This window comes from Rhinoraja longicauda, chromosome 1 (assembly GCF_053455715.1).
Source record: "Rhinoraja longicauda isolate Sanriku21f chromosome 1, sRhiLon1.1, whole genome shotgun sequence".
Classification (NCBI taxonomy): Eukaryota; Metazoa; Chordata; class Chondrichthyes; order Rajiformes; family Arhynchobatidae; genus Rhinoraja; species Rhinoraja longicauda.
Window position 1 is genome coordinate 127,625,188 of NC_135953.1, and position 14,897 is coordinate 127,640,084.

A 14,897-nucleotide genomic window follows, 5' to 3' on the forward strand; every position below is an offset into this window, starting at 1 on the left:
TAAGGAGGAATTTCTTTAGTCAGATGGTAGTTAATTTGTGGAACTCATTGCCACAGAGGGCTGTGGAAGCCAAGTCGGTGGATATTTTTAAGGCAGAGATAGACATCTTCTTGATTAGAACGGGTGTCAAGGGTGATGGGGAGAAGGCAGGAAAATGGGATTAGGAGGCAGAGATCAGCCATGATTGAATGGCGGAGTTGACTAGATGGGCCGAATGGCCTAATTCTACTCACCTGTATAACTTGTGAACTTGTGAACTGGAGCACCCAAAGAAAACCCACGTGGCCACAAGGAGAACGTGCAAATGCCACGCAGACAGCAACCGAGGTCAGGATGGAACCAGTCTCTGGTGCCGTGAGGCAGCAGCTCCACCAGATTACCAGCCTAATTTTAAAGTTAAGTTTAATTCTGAAAAGAAAAACCAAAAACTTTTTTTTAAATAGTCTGCTTCAGTGTTGTATGAGTCAGTGATTTTCTGGCCTTCCCTTTGAGACTATCAGGATTTCGGGGGGGGGGGAGATGCATCAGAGGTAAAACCAAGTCAAAGCTGAGTCCTTTAAGCAAGGTGGCAGGTGCACGCCTATTTTAAAGTCGACGTCGGAATGCGGATATCTGTACATTTCAGGACACCAGCAGCTGAGGCAAACAGCCCGGCTTCCATTTGAAGTACTGTGTACAAGGCTGAAACAAATCCTGTTTGATGGATGTCCACTGTGCCCTGGAGAGTCAATCATTGAATACATCTTTAAGAAAATAGCAGTCGTGTAGGTGCTGGGAAGTGGGTGCAATGTGTCTATATGTACGTGAGAAAAGAGTGCCGCAGCTGTTCATGTCCCAGCACCAAGCTCGGTCAGGAGTTTAGAAGCTGACAGATAATGTGCACGGAGCCTGGCGTGTATTTTGATGTAACTGGAGCATTATCTTGCCCGGCTTGAGACCCACAGATAATTGATGACGGTTTAGTTAATCATTTCTCCCCTTTTGTTCACCAGGTAGTTCCCCTGAAGGATCTTTTATTTGGCTTTTGTGTCCTCCCATAGGTAATTGATCACTCCACACCCAGGGAAGTTCGATTCATAGTCGGGCGAGTGAGTGGTCATGAATAACCAAGAGGTGGTAGCACTTCTACAGGAGTGCAAGCAAGCCCTCAGTGCACCCCCATCGGAACCGTCAGAGGAAGACAAGACAAAGTACCGGCAGTGTGAAGGTGAGAGATGCGGAGAGGCTGGGCAAACAGCCCCCACCACCACAAACAGCCCCCCACCACCACAAACAGCCCCCACCACCACAAACAGCCCCCCACCACCACAAACAGCCCCCACCACCACAAACAGCCCCCCACCACCACAAACAGCCCCCCACCACCACAAACAGCCCCCCACCACCACAAACAGCCCCCCACCACCACAAACAGCCCCCCACCACCACAAACAGCCCCCACCACCACAAACAGCCCCCCACCACCACAAACATCCCCCACCACCACAAACAGCCCCCCACCACAAACAGCCCCCACCACCACAAACAGCCCCCACCACCACAAACAGCCCCCACCACCACAAACAGCCCCCACCACCACAAACAGCCCCCCACCACCACAAACAGCCCCCACCACCACAAACAGCCCCCACCACCACAAACAGCCCCCACCACCACAAACAGCCCCCACCACCACAAACAGCCCCCACCACCACAAACAGCCCCCACCACCACAAACAGCCCCCACCACCACAAACAGCCCCCACCACCACAAACAGCCCCCACCACCACAAACAGCCCCCACCACCACAAACAGCCCCCACCACCACAAACAGCCCCCACCACCACAAACAGCCCCCACCACCACAAACAGCCCCCACCACCACAAACATCCCCCACCACCACAAACAGCCCCCACCACCACAAACAGCCCCCACCACCACAAACAGCCCCCACCACCACAAACAGCCCCCACCACCACAAACAGCCCCCACCACCACAAACAGCCCCCACCACCACAAACAGCCCCCACCACCACAAACAGCCCCCACCACCACAAACAGCCCCCACCACCACAAACAGTCCGCACCACACACACATGAAGCTCTACTTTCTGCCCCATAGTTTTTCTGACAGACAAGGAGCTGAGAAGTAGCAGTATTATAACAGTCTGAAGAAGGGTCTCGACCTGAAATGTCACCCATTCCTTCTCTCCTGTCCCGCTGAGTTACTCCAGCTTTTTGTGTCTATCTTCGGTTTAAATCAGCATCTGCAGTTCTTTCCTACACAGTATTTATAGGGTATGAATGGGATTAAGCACAGAGAAGGGAAGGAAGCACATTTTTGTTATTGTGAATTGCTGTCAGTTCTCATTTTAAGCTCCAGTAAACACAAGGAGTGAGTGGCTACTGCAATAGAACAGTCGCCAAACCTTTGCCAAGATGAGCCCTGAGTGCACGATCACACGTCCTAGTGTTAAACAGCGTGTACCCTATTGGTTCTGGTTTTTGCAAGCACATGTATGCTCGCTTACTCCTAAACTGCTTTCTCCAAACATTAGATTTACAATGTACACGTGTCTCTTTAATAAGATGTCAACCTGCAACACATTTTGTCTAAGCATTGCCAGCCTAAAGGAAACAAAAGCTTTCACACACCGCACTGGCCATGCTGCCCATTAACAGGACTGCGGAATGTGGGTTCGAGAAAACCTTTCACGGAGCCATTTCTCATCTGCTCATCTGCTTTGCAAAAGACATAATCATTCAGCAAATGGCAGTGGGCTATCAGCTGTGTGCATCCATCACACCTTTCCACAAATCCCAGCTGTGTTGGTGAAGATGTTGTACCTAGAGCAGAGGCCGTGCAAGTAATGGCATTTTCAGTCAGGGTTGAAGGGGTTAACAGTGTAAACAGTGTGATATCCTGAGTTCAGCCTTGACAGAAGCAGCTTCATTTTGATGAAAAGTCTCAATTTGGTACGAAGTTCAGCCAGCACTTTTTTTTCCAGCTTTTTCCCCCTGCCCTGTTTACTCCACTTGCAATACAAGGCAGGCTGTATTTAAATATTCACATCATCCAGAAAGGAACAATCCTGCCTGATAATGCTTGTGTAATAAAACAAGCCGAGTGAAGGGACTGGAATCCAAGTAATTGATTTTTTAAATATAAATCAATCACGCACATAGTTTTGAAATGGAAGTCCACATGCAAACAAGGCAGAAGTTACAAGCCACTTGTTTTATCACCTTGCAAATAGTTCCTAGTGCTTCAGTAACATAATCCATCGAAGGTCAACGAGCAGTTGTGTGTATTCTTTGTAAACTGCGCATACTTTCCATCACCCCAGCACTCAACAAAATCTGTGGATAGCTCTTGGAAAAATTGTCGATGAGAAAAGTATAAACAATGGGAACAATCGTAGGATGTCCTCAATATCAGAGTATGTGGTGGGTGACACCACACTGAGCAGTTCATTGTGTGGCAAGTTCCAACGGCAGCAACCTCATTTATATTAGCTTTCAATGTAAGCAAAACACCCCAAGCCATGCTCTTAGATAAAATGTGATACCCAAGGAACATATGGAGGTATTGGAGAAGACGACTGAGTGAAAAAGGCAGCCTATAAACAGTATCTTAAGGAAGAGCAGAAGGTAGAAGGGGGATTTTAGAGTTAAGAACTTAGCAAGTAAAAAAGCTCAGCTACCTACAAATTAAAATAGGAACAGTGCAACTTGGTGGTTGATGGTCAGCATGGACTCAGTGACCCAATACAGTGTTGTATCGTTTTGTGTCTCAACCTGAGACAGACTGATTCAAAAGATTGATTCCAAAGGGCAGCTCCATGGCGCAGTGATAGAGTTGCTGCCTACGGCTTGATAGAGATCCTGACAATGGATGCTGCCTGTATGGAGTTTGTACGTTCTCCCTCTGAACGTACGAACCGGTGTCCTCCCACACAACAAAGACGAGCACGTTTGTAGGCTAATTGCCTTCTGTAAATTGTAAAGTGTCCCCAGTGTGTAGGATAGTGTTAGTGTACGGGGTGACCGCTGGTTGGCGCGGACTCTGTGGGCCAAAGGTCCTGTTTCCATGCTGTATCTCTAAAGTAAAGTCTAAAGTAAAGACGGTGAGGCAGCAGCTCCACTTCCTGTGCCCCTCAAGGTAAGAGATAGGGATAGCGAACATCATGAAGGCATTGAGTCGTGGAGTGATACAGTGTGGAAACAGGCCCTTCGGCCCAACTTGCTCACACCGGCCAACATGTCCCACACTAGTCCCACCTGCCTGGGTTTGGTTCCTATCCCTCCAAACCTGTCCTATCCATACACCTGTCTAAATGTTTCATATCATATCATTATATCATATCATATATATACAGCCGGAAACAGGCCTTTTCGGCCCTCCAAGTCCGTGCCGCCCAGCGATCCCTGTACATTAACACTATCCTACACCCACTAGAGACAATTTTTACATTTACCCAGCCAATTAACCTACATACCTGTACGTCTTTGGAGTGTGGGAGGAAACCGAAGATCTCGGAGAAAACCCACGCAGGTCACGGGGAGAACGTACAAACTCCTTACAGTGCAGCACCCGTAGTCAGGATCGAACCTGAGTCTCCGGCGCTGCATTCGCTGTAAAGCAGCAACTCTACCGCTGCGCTACCGTGCCGCCCTTACCGTACCGTGCCGTACCGTTTCTTAAACGTTGGGATAGTCCCAGCCCCAACTACCTCCTCTGGCAGCTTGTTCCATACACCAACCACCCTTTGTGTTACCCCTCAGATTCCTATTAAGTTACCCCTCAGATTCCTATTAAATCTTTTCCCCTTCACCTTACACCTGGGTCCTCAGGTCCTTGTTTCACCTACTCTGGGCAAGAGTCTCAGTGCATCTACCCGATCTGTTCCTCTCATGATTAAAGGAATAGATCACCTATAAGATCATCTATAAGATCACCCCTCATCCTCCTGTGCTCCAAGGAGTAGAGTCCCAGCCTACTTAACCTCTCAAATGGAGAAATTTGAAAAGAGAATGAGTATATTAATATCACAATGAGTCAAATGAAGGTCAAAGAGGATGATGGGTTAATGTGCAGGTTAAGGCACAAGCAGTAGAATTTGGATGATCGCAAGATCATGGAAGATAGGATGTGGGAAGCCAGTGAGAGTGCGCTGGAAAAGTCAAATCTAGAAGTAACACAGTTCATTAGAATTAGAATAAAAAGTGTTAATATGTATTTTAGTTTTTTTTAGTTTTAATTTTATGGACAAGGCTTGGAAACAGGCCCTTCAGCCTAACTCAGTCCACACTGACCATCGATCACCTGTTAGGTAGACACAAAAAGCTGGAGTAACTCAGACTGAAGAAGGGTCTCGACCCGAAACATCACCCATTCGTTCTCTCCAGAGATGCTGCCTGACCCGCTGAGTTACTCCAGCATTTTGTGTCTTTCTTTGATTTAAACCAACATCTGCAGTTCTTTCCTACACTCTAGTTAGACAATAGACAATAGACAATAGGTGCAGGAGTAGGCCATTCAGCCCTTCGAGCCAGCACCGCCATTCAATGCGATCATGGCTGATCACTCTCAATCAGTACCCCGTTCCTGCCTTCTCCCCATACCCCCTCACTCCGCTATCCTTAAGAGCTCTATCCAGCTCTCTCTTGAAAGCATCCAACGAACTGGTCTCCACTGCCTTCTGAGGCAGAGAATTCCACACCTTCACCACTCTCCAGCTTTTGCATAGGGGGCAATTTTTACCCAGGCTGATCAATCTACAAACACGCATATCTTTGGGACGTGGGAAGAAACAGAGCACTCAGGGAAAACTCATGAGGTGACCGAGAGAATGTGCAAACTCCGCACAGACAGCATCCCAGGTCAGGATCGAACCGTGAGGCAACAAATCTACCAACCTACTCTGCAGTGGCTTCTAGTATAAAAGCAGGTGCTAACTAGATGATGACAAAGAATGGCTAAGCTATAATGCGATGCTGTTCTGATTAATAATCCCCCTCAGACTTGTAAATCTTGTCAACGCATGGACAACCCTGTCTGTGTTCAATCGCAGTATTGCACATTGCCAATCTTTGCGGATTTGGCCAAACTTCAGGTTCAGGGCCATCATTTATGAACCAGCCTAGATAATGACAAATACACTGTAGTACTCCCAACAATCAGGGAGAAAGAACGATGGATAGTACAAAAGGAATGGATTAAAAACAATATTTTCCAATCTTATTTCACTGACATGGTTCTGCCGATGTTACACTATTAGCATTGACACTATTATTAGCAAAGCATTCAGACCACATTTAATTTTTTTTTTAAATGCTCAGAAACGGCACCGCTCCATACAGGAACGAAGCATTTGAAATTGACATTTGATGTATTTTTTAACTGAAATTAGAGAGGGTGCCAATTATCGCAATCTGAAGAGGATGGATGGCAATGTATTTGCAGATATTCTGCCGTGACATTGTGAACACTCATGACATTGCTATCAATCTCACTGTGACCTGAGGTGCAGGTAGTTAATCACAACATACAAATATAGTATTGTTTCTTAATGAAGGCCTCCCTGAAACATGGAAATCCTATTACTCTCTAAGCTGGGGCCGCTTCAACTTTCTCATCTGGATGGGCCATTCTTTTCACCCTCTAGATTGTATCTTCTAGAGAGCGTAATCAATTATGTTCCAGTTAGAGGAGTAGAAGAGCTTCCAATAATCGCCAATGATATGGTGCAGTCCTCCAAAATGAAAGTGGGATAAGGATCTCTGGAACCTTGCCCTCTGGCCAGTGGGGTGAGCCAACAAACTAATTAAAATAAGGTGCAGGAAAGAACTGCAGAAGCTGGTTTAAACCGAAGATCGACACAAAATGCTGGAGTAACTCAGCGGGACAGGCAGCATCTCTGGAGAGAAGGAATGGGTGACTGAAGAAGGGTCTCGACCCGAAACGTCACCCATTCCTTCCCTCCAGAGATGCTGCCTGTGCCACTGAGTTACTCCAGCTTTTTGTGTCTATCTTCTAATTAAAATAAGAGGTGCATTTTAAGAATTTGCAAGCATTGGAGGAGACCAAACCGGGAAATCACAAGCATCTTTATCCTGAATTTTTAGTTGTTAGTTTAAATACATAGAAGATCATAACCAGAACACCTATAATTTCCTGATGTACACGCCCAGAATTTGTAAAATCTCTCCTTTGGAGTTCCATTTTCTATCTCTCTCTAGAAGTGACGAGCATTTAAACAGGGTAGATTTCTGAATATATTCATTCTTAATGAGGGAGATATAACAGTTCTAACAATCTTTGCCACACTTGTCTTATTTTTTATCAACACCAATTAAAATGGAGAAATTAAAACTCAGAAATATGTAATAGCTATGTAGTTACTGTCATGCCATGTTTTTTCCCCCTGTTAAAATACTACAAATGCTGTTCCTTTTTAGTTTGCTAGAGGATTATTATACGTTTATGCTTCGGTGCTGGATGTTCCTCCAGTTCTGTTCTGTGGTACCAAGACTTATGTTTGGGGTTGTCATCTGATAGCAAAAGATAGATAAAAAGGAAAAGATTATTCATGTTATTCTAGCTCATCCATTCTACAGTCCCAAATGTGAATATCCTACTCCCGATTTCTGCACATATTAATAAATGTGCATTCTCGTGAAATTCCATGTAGGTTGTAGTGGTCCTTTGCAGGAGATCAGTGGACCCCTTTTGGATCAGGGTAGAAAACAGAACGAGCAAAAGGAAACCCAAAAGGAAATTCCTTTAGGACTCATTTCCTTACCTCAGCCAACCCAGAAACTCTACTTGAATTAATGTTTTAGAAGGGCATTTGGGGATAGAAATGAATCTTTATTGACTTGCTCTAAACACACAATATACTGATAGCACGCTGTTTTCTCTCGTGAAATGTTGAAGATAATGGAATTATCTGAGAGTACAATACACAGGCAATACTACATTATACATTCACTGTGAACAGATTACTCTTTCTGTATGATGCCAACTCTGTGCTAATCTGGGATTGGTCCCACAAAGGTGTGCAGAAACTAATTACCCATCGTATCAAATAAATATCTATTCCAGAGGCACATTTCTGTCTGCGAAAAGAAGACTAACAAAATATACTGTCGACCTTTACCTTTGCATTGTTTATAGACAATAGACAATAGACAATAGGTGCAGGAGGAGGCCATTCGACCCTTCGAGCCAGCACCGCCATTCAATGTGATCATGGCTGATCATTCTCAATCAGTACCCCGTTCCTGCCTTCTCCCCATACCCCCTGACTACGTTATCCTCTCTATCTAGAGAGCTCTATCTCGCTCTATCTTGAATGCATTCAGAGAATTGGCCTCCACTGCCTTCTGAGGCAGAGAATTCCACAGATTCACAACTCTCTGACTGAAAAAGTTTTTTCTCATCTCAGTTCTAAATGGCCTACCCCTTATTCTTAAACTGTGGCCCCTTGTTCTGGACTCCCCCAACATTGGGAACATGTTTCCTGCCTCTAACGTGTCCAACCCCTTAATAATCTTATACGTTTCGATAAGATCTCCTCTCATCCTTCTAAATTCCAGTGTATACAAGCCTAGTCGCTCCAATCTTTCAACATATTTGTGTCCACTAATCTTCACCAATCCATTAAACTGCAGAAACCTATCTGCATTCAAACGAGATGTCTTACTCATCAGGGGTAACATATAACATCGAATGTTGGATGAAGAACAAGGTAACATTATAACAGATGGCATATTGACATTCTACCGGGAAAGAAGAGTCATAAAATACTGCAAATGAGTAATTGCCTTTAAATTGCCCATTATTGTCCAGGTATAAAAATTAAAATCAAGTCAAGTTGAGTACATTGTCATATGCACAAGTATAGGAAGGTACTGGTACAAAGAAAATCTTGCTTGCAGCAAAAATCCCAAGCATATCGTCCCAGACAACACATAAAAAACACAAATTATATATAAATTACACATAAATTATACAAAGACCACTAGAGAGTTAAAGGAACAAGAGAGTAAAAAAAACAATTAGAAAACAAGTCCATGAAAGTGCAAAAGATGGTGTTCTGCTATCAAGGCAGAATTAGGCTTGTACTGGTCAGTTCAGGAACCTGTTGATTATAGGAATGTAGCTGTTCCTGAACTTGGTAGTGTGGGACATCAGACTTCTGTACCTCATGGTCAATGAGACCAGGGAGAAGATGGTGGGAATATTTGATGATAGATGCCGCCTTTTTGAGGCAGTAGATGCTTTGGATGGTGAGGAGAGCTATGCCCATGATGGAATGGGCTAAGTCTACCACTCTCTGCATCCTCCAGGCTCAAGAACAGCTTCTTGCCAGCAACCATCAGGCTCTTGAACCACCCTAACCCCACATCAGCAACGATCGACGATGGCCTTTCGTTTTGGTTGCACTACATACAGTACTTTGGGTTTTCCTATTACGGTTTGGTTACCTCATGTTACTGGCTATGCAGCAAGTACTTATTTCATTGTTCTGTTCCTGATACATGTGACATGTAAACATTCTTGATCTTTGTGCTCCTTGCCTCAGAGTTGCAGCACCAGGTCATGATGCAACCAGTTAGGATACTTTCTGCAGTGCATCTGTAGAAGTTTGTGAGAGTATTCAATGTCATGCTGAATTCTTTTTTAAGTTCTTAGAAAATAGAGACACTGATGTGTCCTCTTCATAATTATATCAATATGCTTTTGTGCATAGGAAAAGTTTTTAATGCTTGGTATTCATTTGTCTTTAACCAGTTTGAATGCTTGTCTTCCTGTTCTGCTGCTAAAACATAGCTCCATGTATTATGTCAGATTTAATAGGCGTCATTTATTGGCTTTCTATATCTCTGCAGTCTCCCCTCTGTCAATTTCTTTCAAAGATTGAAAAAAGCCCAATTTCTGTAAGCACTCTTCAGAACAGTTCTCTGACAGGAGGGATCAGCCTTGTGGCTTTCTTCCCCCATCTCCTTAAGTTTACATCCAAAGCTATAGAAGTCATTCAGTGACTCCAAAGTTTTTTTTTCCCCTTAAAAAAAAATGAAAGAAGCTTATCTTGCCATCATTTAGAATTTAGCTTGCCATCTTTATTCATTAGCACAAGGATTCAAGAAAAAAAAAAGCAAATGAATAGGTAGGTGGGTGTTATTGTGGGTGGATTAACTTAGGCATGAGATAAAATTTAATTCCAAGCACTAATTTATATACTTTAACTTGCAAGGTATAGTTTCTGAAGTTTGACTGATATCCAAAAGCAAATCAATTGCTTAAGAGCATGGCTGTAAAAATCCATTCTCCTTCATAACTTCAATAGGAGATCAGGGAAAAGACCATGGAACTTCAGGGACAAATGCCCCTTTTTTTCAGTAGAGTCACCGGCTAAGAAGAGCTCACAAAATGGCCCCAGAAAATTGTGCTTAAAACAAATTGCAGGCACTTTGCTACAGTGTGCATTACTAAGTGTTTTGATGAGCATCTCATTCCATTCCTGCTATGGTTCTTCATGCATAGAGTGTCATTGAAAGGATTTACTTCCTTTAAAAACATTTTTAAGAGCTGATTGAGTTTGTTTACCTGCAGGGCATGGTAGAGAAAAGCACCCAGTGACAGACATACCGTCATTACGAGTCTTTTGTAAGAATTGAGCAGCTTGTAGTTACTCTCAAGTGGACGTGCTTTCACAACTTCAGATGCCATATCTTAGCATTCGCAATTGAGGTGGCTTTTATTTCTCTGAGATTTCCTTACACGAACTCTGACCTTCCTAGCTTCACTCTCTGCTGATCTGAGGACTCTGCTGAAACAGGCAAAGGAAATGAAGTGGCCCTTTGTACCAGAGCGATGGCAATACAAACAAGAAGTATGCGCAGAAGACAAAACAAACCTGAAAGATATCATCGGCGAGAAGCTGCCCGATCTGTTGGTATGAATAATGCACCTGTTTCTCAAAAAAAGCATTTCCTTTTAAAAAAAAAACATAAGTGAAAGCCAAAATAGTTTCTCACTTAAACTGCGTACCATCGTGATGTGCATACAACTGCTACCAAGATCTTCTACGAGGGGGTGATGTTTGTAGTTATTATTTTGTCATTTTCTTGCAGCACTGAATGAAAACCAAACGCATTCTGCTAGCCAAGTAAACGTGACCTCTCTCACATAAACGGAGATGAGCCAATATTCCAAACATTTCGAAAGCTGTAGTGTGTGGATCATCATAAAAGATGGACCTTCTCTTCCCCCCCCCCCACCCCCCCCACCCACCACCCCCAGTTTTTTAAACAAACAAAACAAAAACAATCCATTCTGTCTGAGGAATTCAATTCAAAGTTTTTATGTTAGTTCTGTACTGATGACTGTCAAGTTAAAATAGCTTCTCTCCAAAAAAAAAGATCCATGCTCATTTCATTTCACACTTTATTGTAAAGCTGAAGACAGATATTCTCTCTTTATGTTCACATTGAGTTTAATCAGAAAAACAAATTTCCAGTAAACATGTTGGAGTGTTTTAAGTCCTATCATGTTTTGTGCATTTTGTTTTTTGAAGGACTAGGGGAGGAGGTTGTCTGTAAAAGTAGTAAAGCTGTTTTTGTTCCTCCAAGACAGGAATTTATAGCTCTCTCTGACCTTCGTTATCCCACACAAAAGCTTTATAACTTTCGAGAGTTTGCCTGCATCAGAAGGCTTTCTCACAGAAGAAACACCTGCAGTAAACTCCCCAAGAAACCTGTGTATATGAGAGATTAATGCAGCAGTAATAGCGACCCCGTGTTTTTTGTATTATGCCTTCTCCCCAGGTAGACGGCTCTTTTCTGAGATGATACCAATTATTTATTGCTGAAACATCTGTTGATAACCGCAGCTGCCATTGCTGAACAAAGCAAATCATGGGGTCACACACTATTCAGGCCTAAAATCCAACCACATGCCAGTTCGCACCATTCACTGATACTTGAGCCCATAGGTTAATGTCTCTTCTTGAAATGTTTCATCATGCTGCTTAAAAAATACTTTGTAAACAGCACAGACCTTGCGATCGGCTTTGAACTATTATTTAATCACCACTGGTAATTTATATTCCTGTGCTATTGTGCACTTCTGAATGAGAAAGTGGTGGAAAGAAAGAATGTCCAACCTGCAAAAAGCAGTAGAAAGTGTGGCACTTTGCCCTGTGATATTATATAGATTCAGAGATACCAATTGTTTCATTAAGAAAGCACTGGGCACGATTTGCATTTTGTGGACATATTTTGGGAGAATCAACGTCGTAAAGTTAGGAAACCTTCTACAGAGTTCAAAGAATTATCTCTCTTTTAAATAATCCTTTTAAATTGTTGTTAAACTGCATAATTTTCAATAATCAAATGTATGTTGATTGTTCACAGATACAGAATTGTGGGGAATGTTTCTTTTACCTTTTAAGACTGTACCACTTTTATTCAGACAAGAAAAAAATCATGTGGAATTTTTATCTAGCTCATTGGGAAGATGACACACAGAATAAGATAGGACACTGGTTTTACAGTTTGCTCAATATCACTACTATTGGCTTTGTTGTAACCGAAAGGTAAGGGTGGTGTAAAATTAGTGATAATGTTTCCAGCAAATCTGCCTCCATTGAATGTGATCATCCAAACATCAAAGATACGGTCCATTTGAAAATTGGTGAGACCAGTGTTTCTTTTCTCTCTCTCTCCCCTCCATTCTCTTTCTTCTCTCTCTATTCACACCTTCTTCAGGCAGATCATGTCCATTTAACAAAACTTCACCAAGATATCTCTGCTAGCACAAACCCCGTCTGTGTCATTTACATTTCTCTGGGGATTCTCTCACTCTTCAGCAGACTTCAGCAAACGATGAGAGGAATAGACAGGGTAGATAGTCAGAACCTTTTTCTCAGGGTGGAATTAACAAATACTAGAAGACAGCGCTTTAAGGTCAGAGGGGGAAGGTTTTAAGCAGTTGCACAGGGCACGTTTTTATCATAGGATAGTCGGTCCCAGGAACGTGCTTCTGGGAGGGTGGAAAAAGCAGATGCAACAGTGGTGTTTAAGAGACTTTTAGATCAGCACATGTATGTTTCAAGGTCAGTTTATTGTCACATGTACCAATTAAGGTACAGTGAAATTCGAATGACCATGCAGCCATACTAAAGAAAAAGCAACAAGACGCACAACTACATAAAAGTTAACATAAACATCCACCACAGCGGATTCCCCACGTTCCTCACTGTGATGGAAGGCAATAAAGTCTAATCTTCATCCTCTTTTATTCTCCCACGGTCGGGGCAGTGGAACCATCCACAGTCGGGGCGATCGAAGCTCCCGCAGCCGGCGGTCGAAGCTCCTGTGGCTGGGAGCTCCAGTCTCCAACCAGAGACCGCGAGCTCCGGGATGTTAAAGTCCGCAGGCTCCCGCGGTTGGAGCCCCAATGTAGATCCCCGACAGGGATCGCCCGCTCCCTGATGTAAAGTCCACAGGCTCCCGCGGTGGAGCTCTCGAAGTCGGTCTCCAGCAAAGGCTGCCAACTCCTCGATGTGAGGCCGCAGTGCGGGCGGAGATACGACACGGTAAAAAAACGCATCTCCGTCGAGGTAAGAGATTGGAAAGAAAATTCCCGCAACTCCCACCCGCCCCAACCCCCCACTTAAAACAAGCTGAAGAACACTAAAAACATATATGAAACTCATACAAACAAATAACAAAGAAGGAAGGGACAGACAGACTGTTGGCGAGGCAGACTTTGCTGGCGCCACCCGGTGGAGGTATTGGAAGGATATTGGAGCATGTTTAAGCACAATGGTTTATTTTGGCATCACAGTCGGCACAGACACTTCGCACAGGCACAGTGGGCCGAAGAATCTGTTCATGTGTTCAGTGTAGTTTAGTTAGTTTATTGTCACTTGTACAGTGAAAACGTGTACATATACAGTTGTCACAGGTACAGTGAAAACCTTTATGTTGCATGCTATCCGGTCAGCAGAAAGACTATACACGGTGACAAGCAAGCCGTCCACAGTGTACAGAGACCGGATAATGGGAGTGCACTGTTCTAAATCGTTTATTACAAATCTTGGAAGTTTGCAACTTTTCTGATATTCAAAGAAAATATTAAGATGATCCAAAATAAAACAATTATTACAAGATGAGAGCTAAGGCCCGGTGAAGGGGGAGTATTGAGACTGGTTCTGCTCTGATAGCTTTTATAATGAAAGAGTTCCCTATTCGCATGCTAACAATAATATAATTCCCAGACTGTTACAGAGGGCCTGTGCAATCATGGAACTGGCCTAAAAATAAGTATTATTCAGCAAAAATAGACACAAAATCCTGGAGTAACTCAGCGGGTCAGGCAGCATCTCTGGAGAAAATGAATAGGTGATGTTTTGGGTCGGAACCTTTCTTCAGACTGAAAGAAAGAAGGGTGGAGTCCATAATGGCCCATTGTTGGCCGGGGAAGATGTGGTAATGAGAGGGATACAAGGATGCAAACAGTACAACTGGGAGGAGGACTAGGGTGGGGGAGGGGGAGAGGAGAGTGGAGGGGAGGGAATGCAAGAGTTACTTGAAATGAATGCTCATAGCGCTGGGTTGTAAGTTGCCCAAGCGAAATATGAGGTGCGGTTCCCCCCAATTTGCGTGCAGCCTCATTCGGCAAACTCTCCGAAGTAACGTTCTTAAATGTAACCACCTTCTATTGCTCTACACCCTTATCACATCAGTGACACCTTTTGGATCTGGGGAATAATTTGGAAGGCAGCCCTGTTCCATTGGACTAGCAGGCAGTGATATCGCCCAGGATGCTGCAGTGGTAACCCAGTATTTACATAACAAATATCATCAGAGTGGATGTCACAAAGAATCTTACCATCATTGAAA

General features: G+C 43.7%; 1 protein-coding gene across 1 annotated transcript in view; it reads left to right on the plus strand.

Moving 5' to 3' along the window:
- The first annotated feature begins 1,098 nt into the window (after positions 1-1,098).
- alpk1 (alpha-kinase 1) overlaps positions 1,099-14,897 on the plus strand; it is a 75,178-nt gene continuing 61,379 nt past the window's right edge. Inside the window, exons 1-2 of the mRNA XM_078412507.1 lie at positions 1,099-1,207; positions 10,791-10,945. Coding sequence (XP_078268633.1) covers positions 1,099-1,207; positions 10,791-10,945 — 264 coding nt within the window. The remainder of the gene's footprint in view (positions 1,208-10,790; positions 10,946-14,897) is intronic.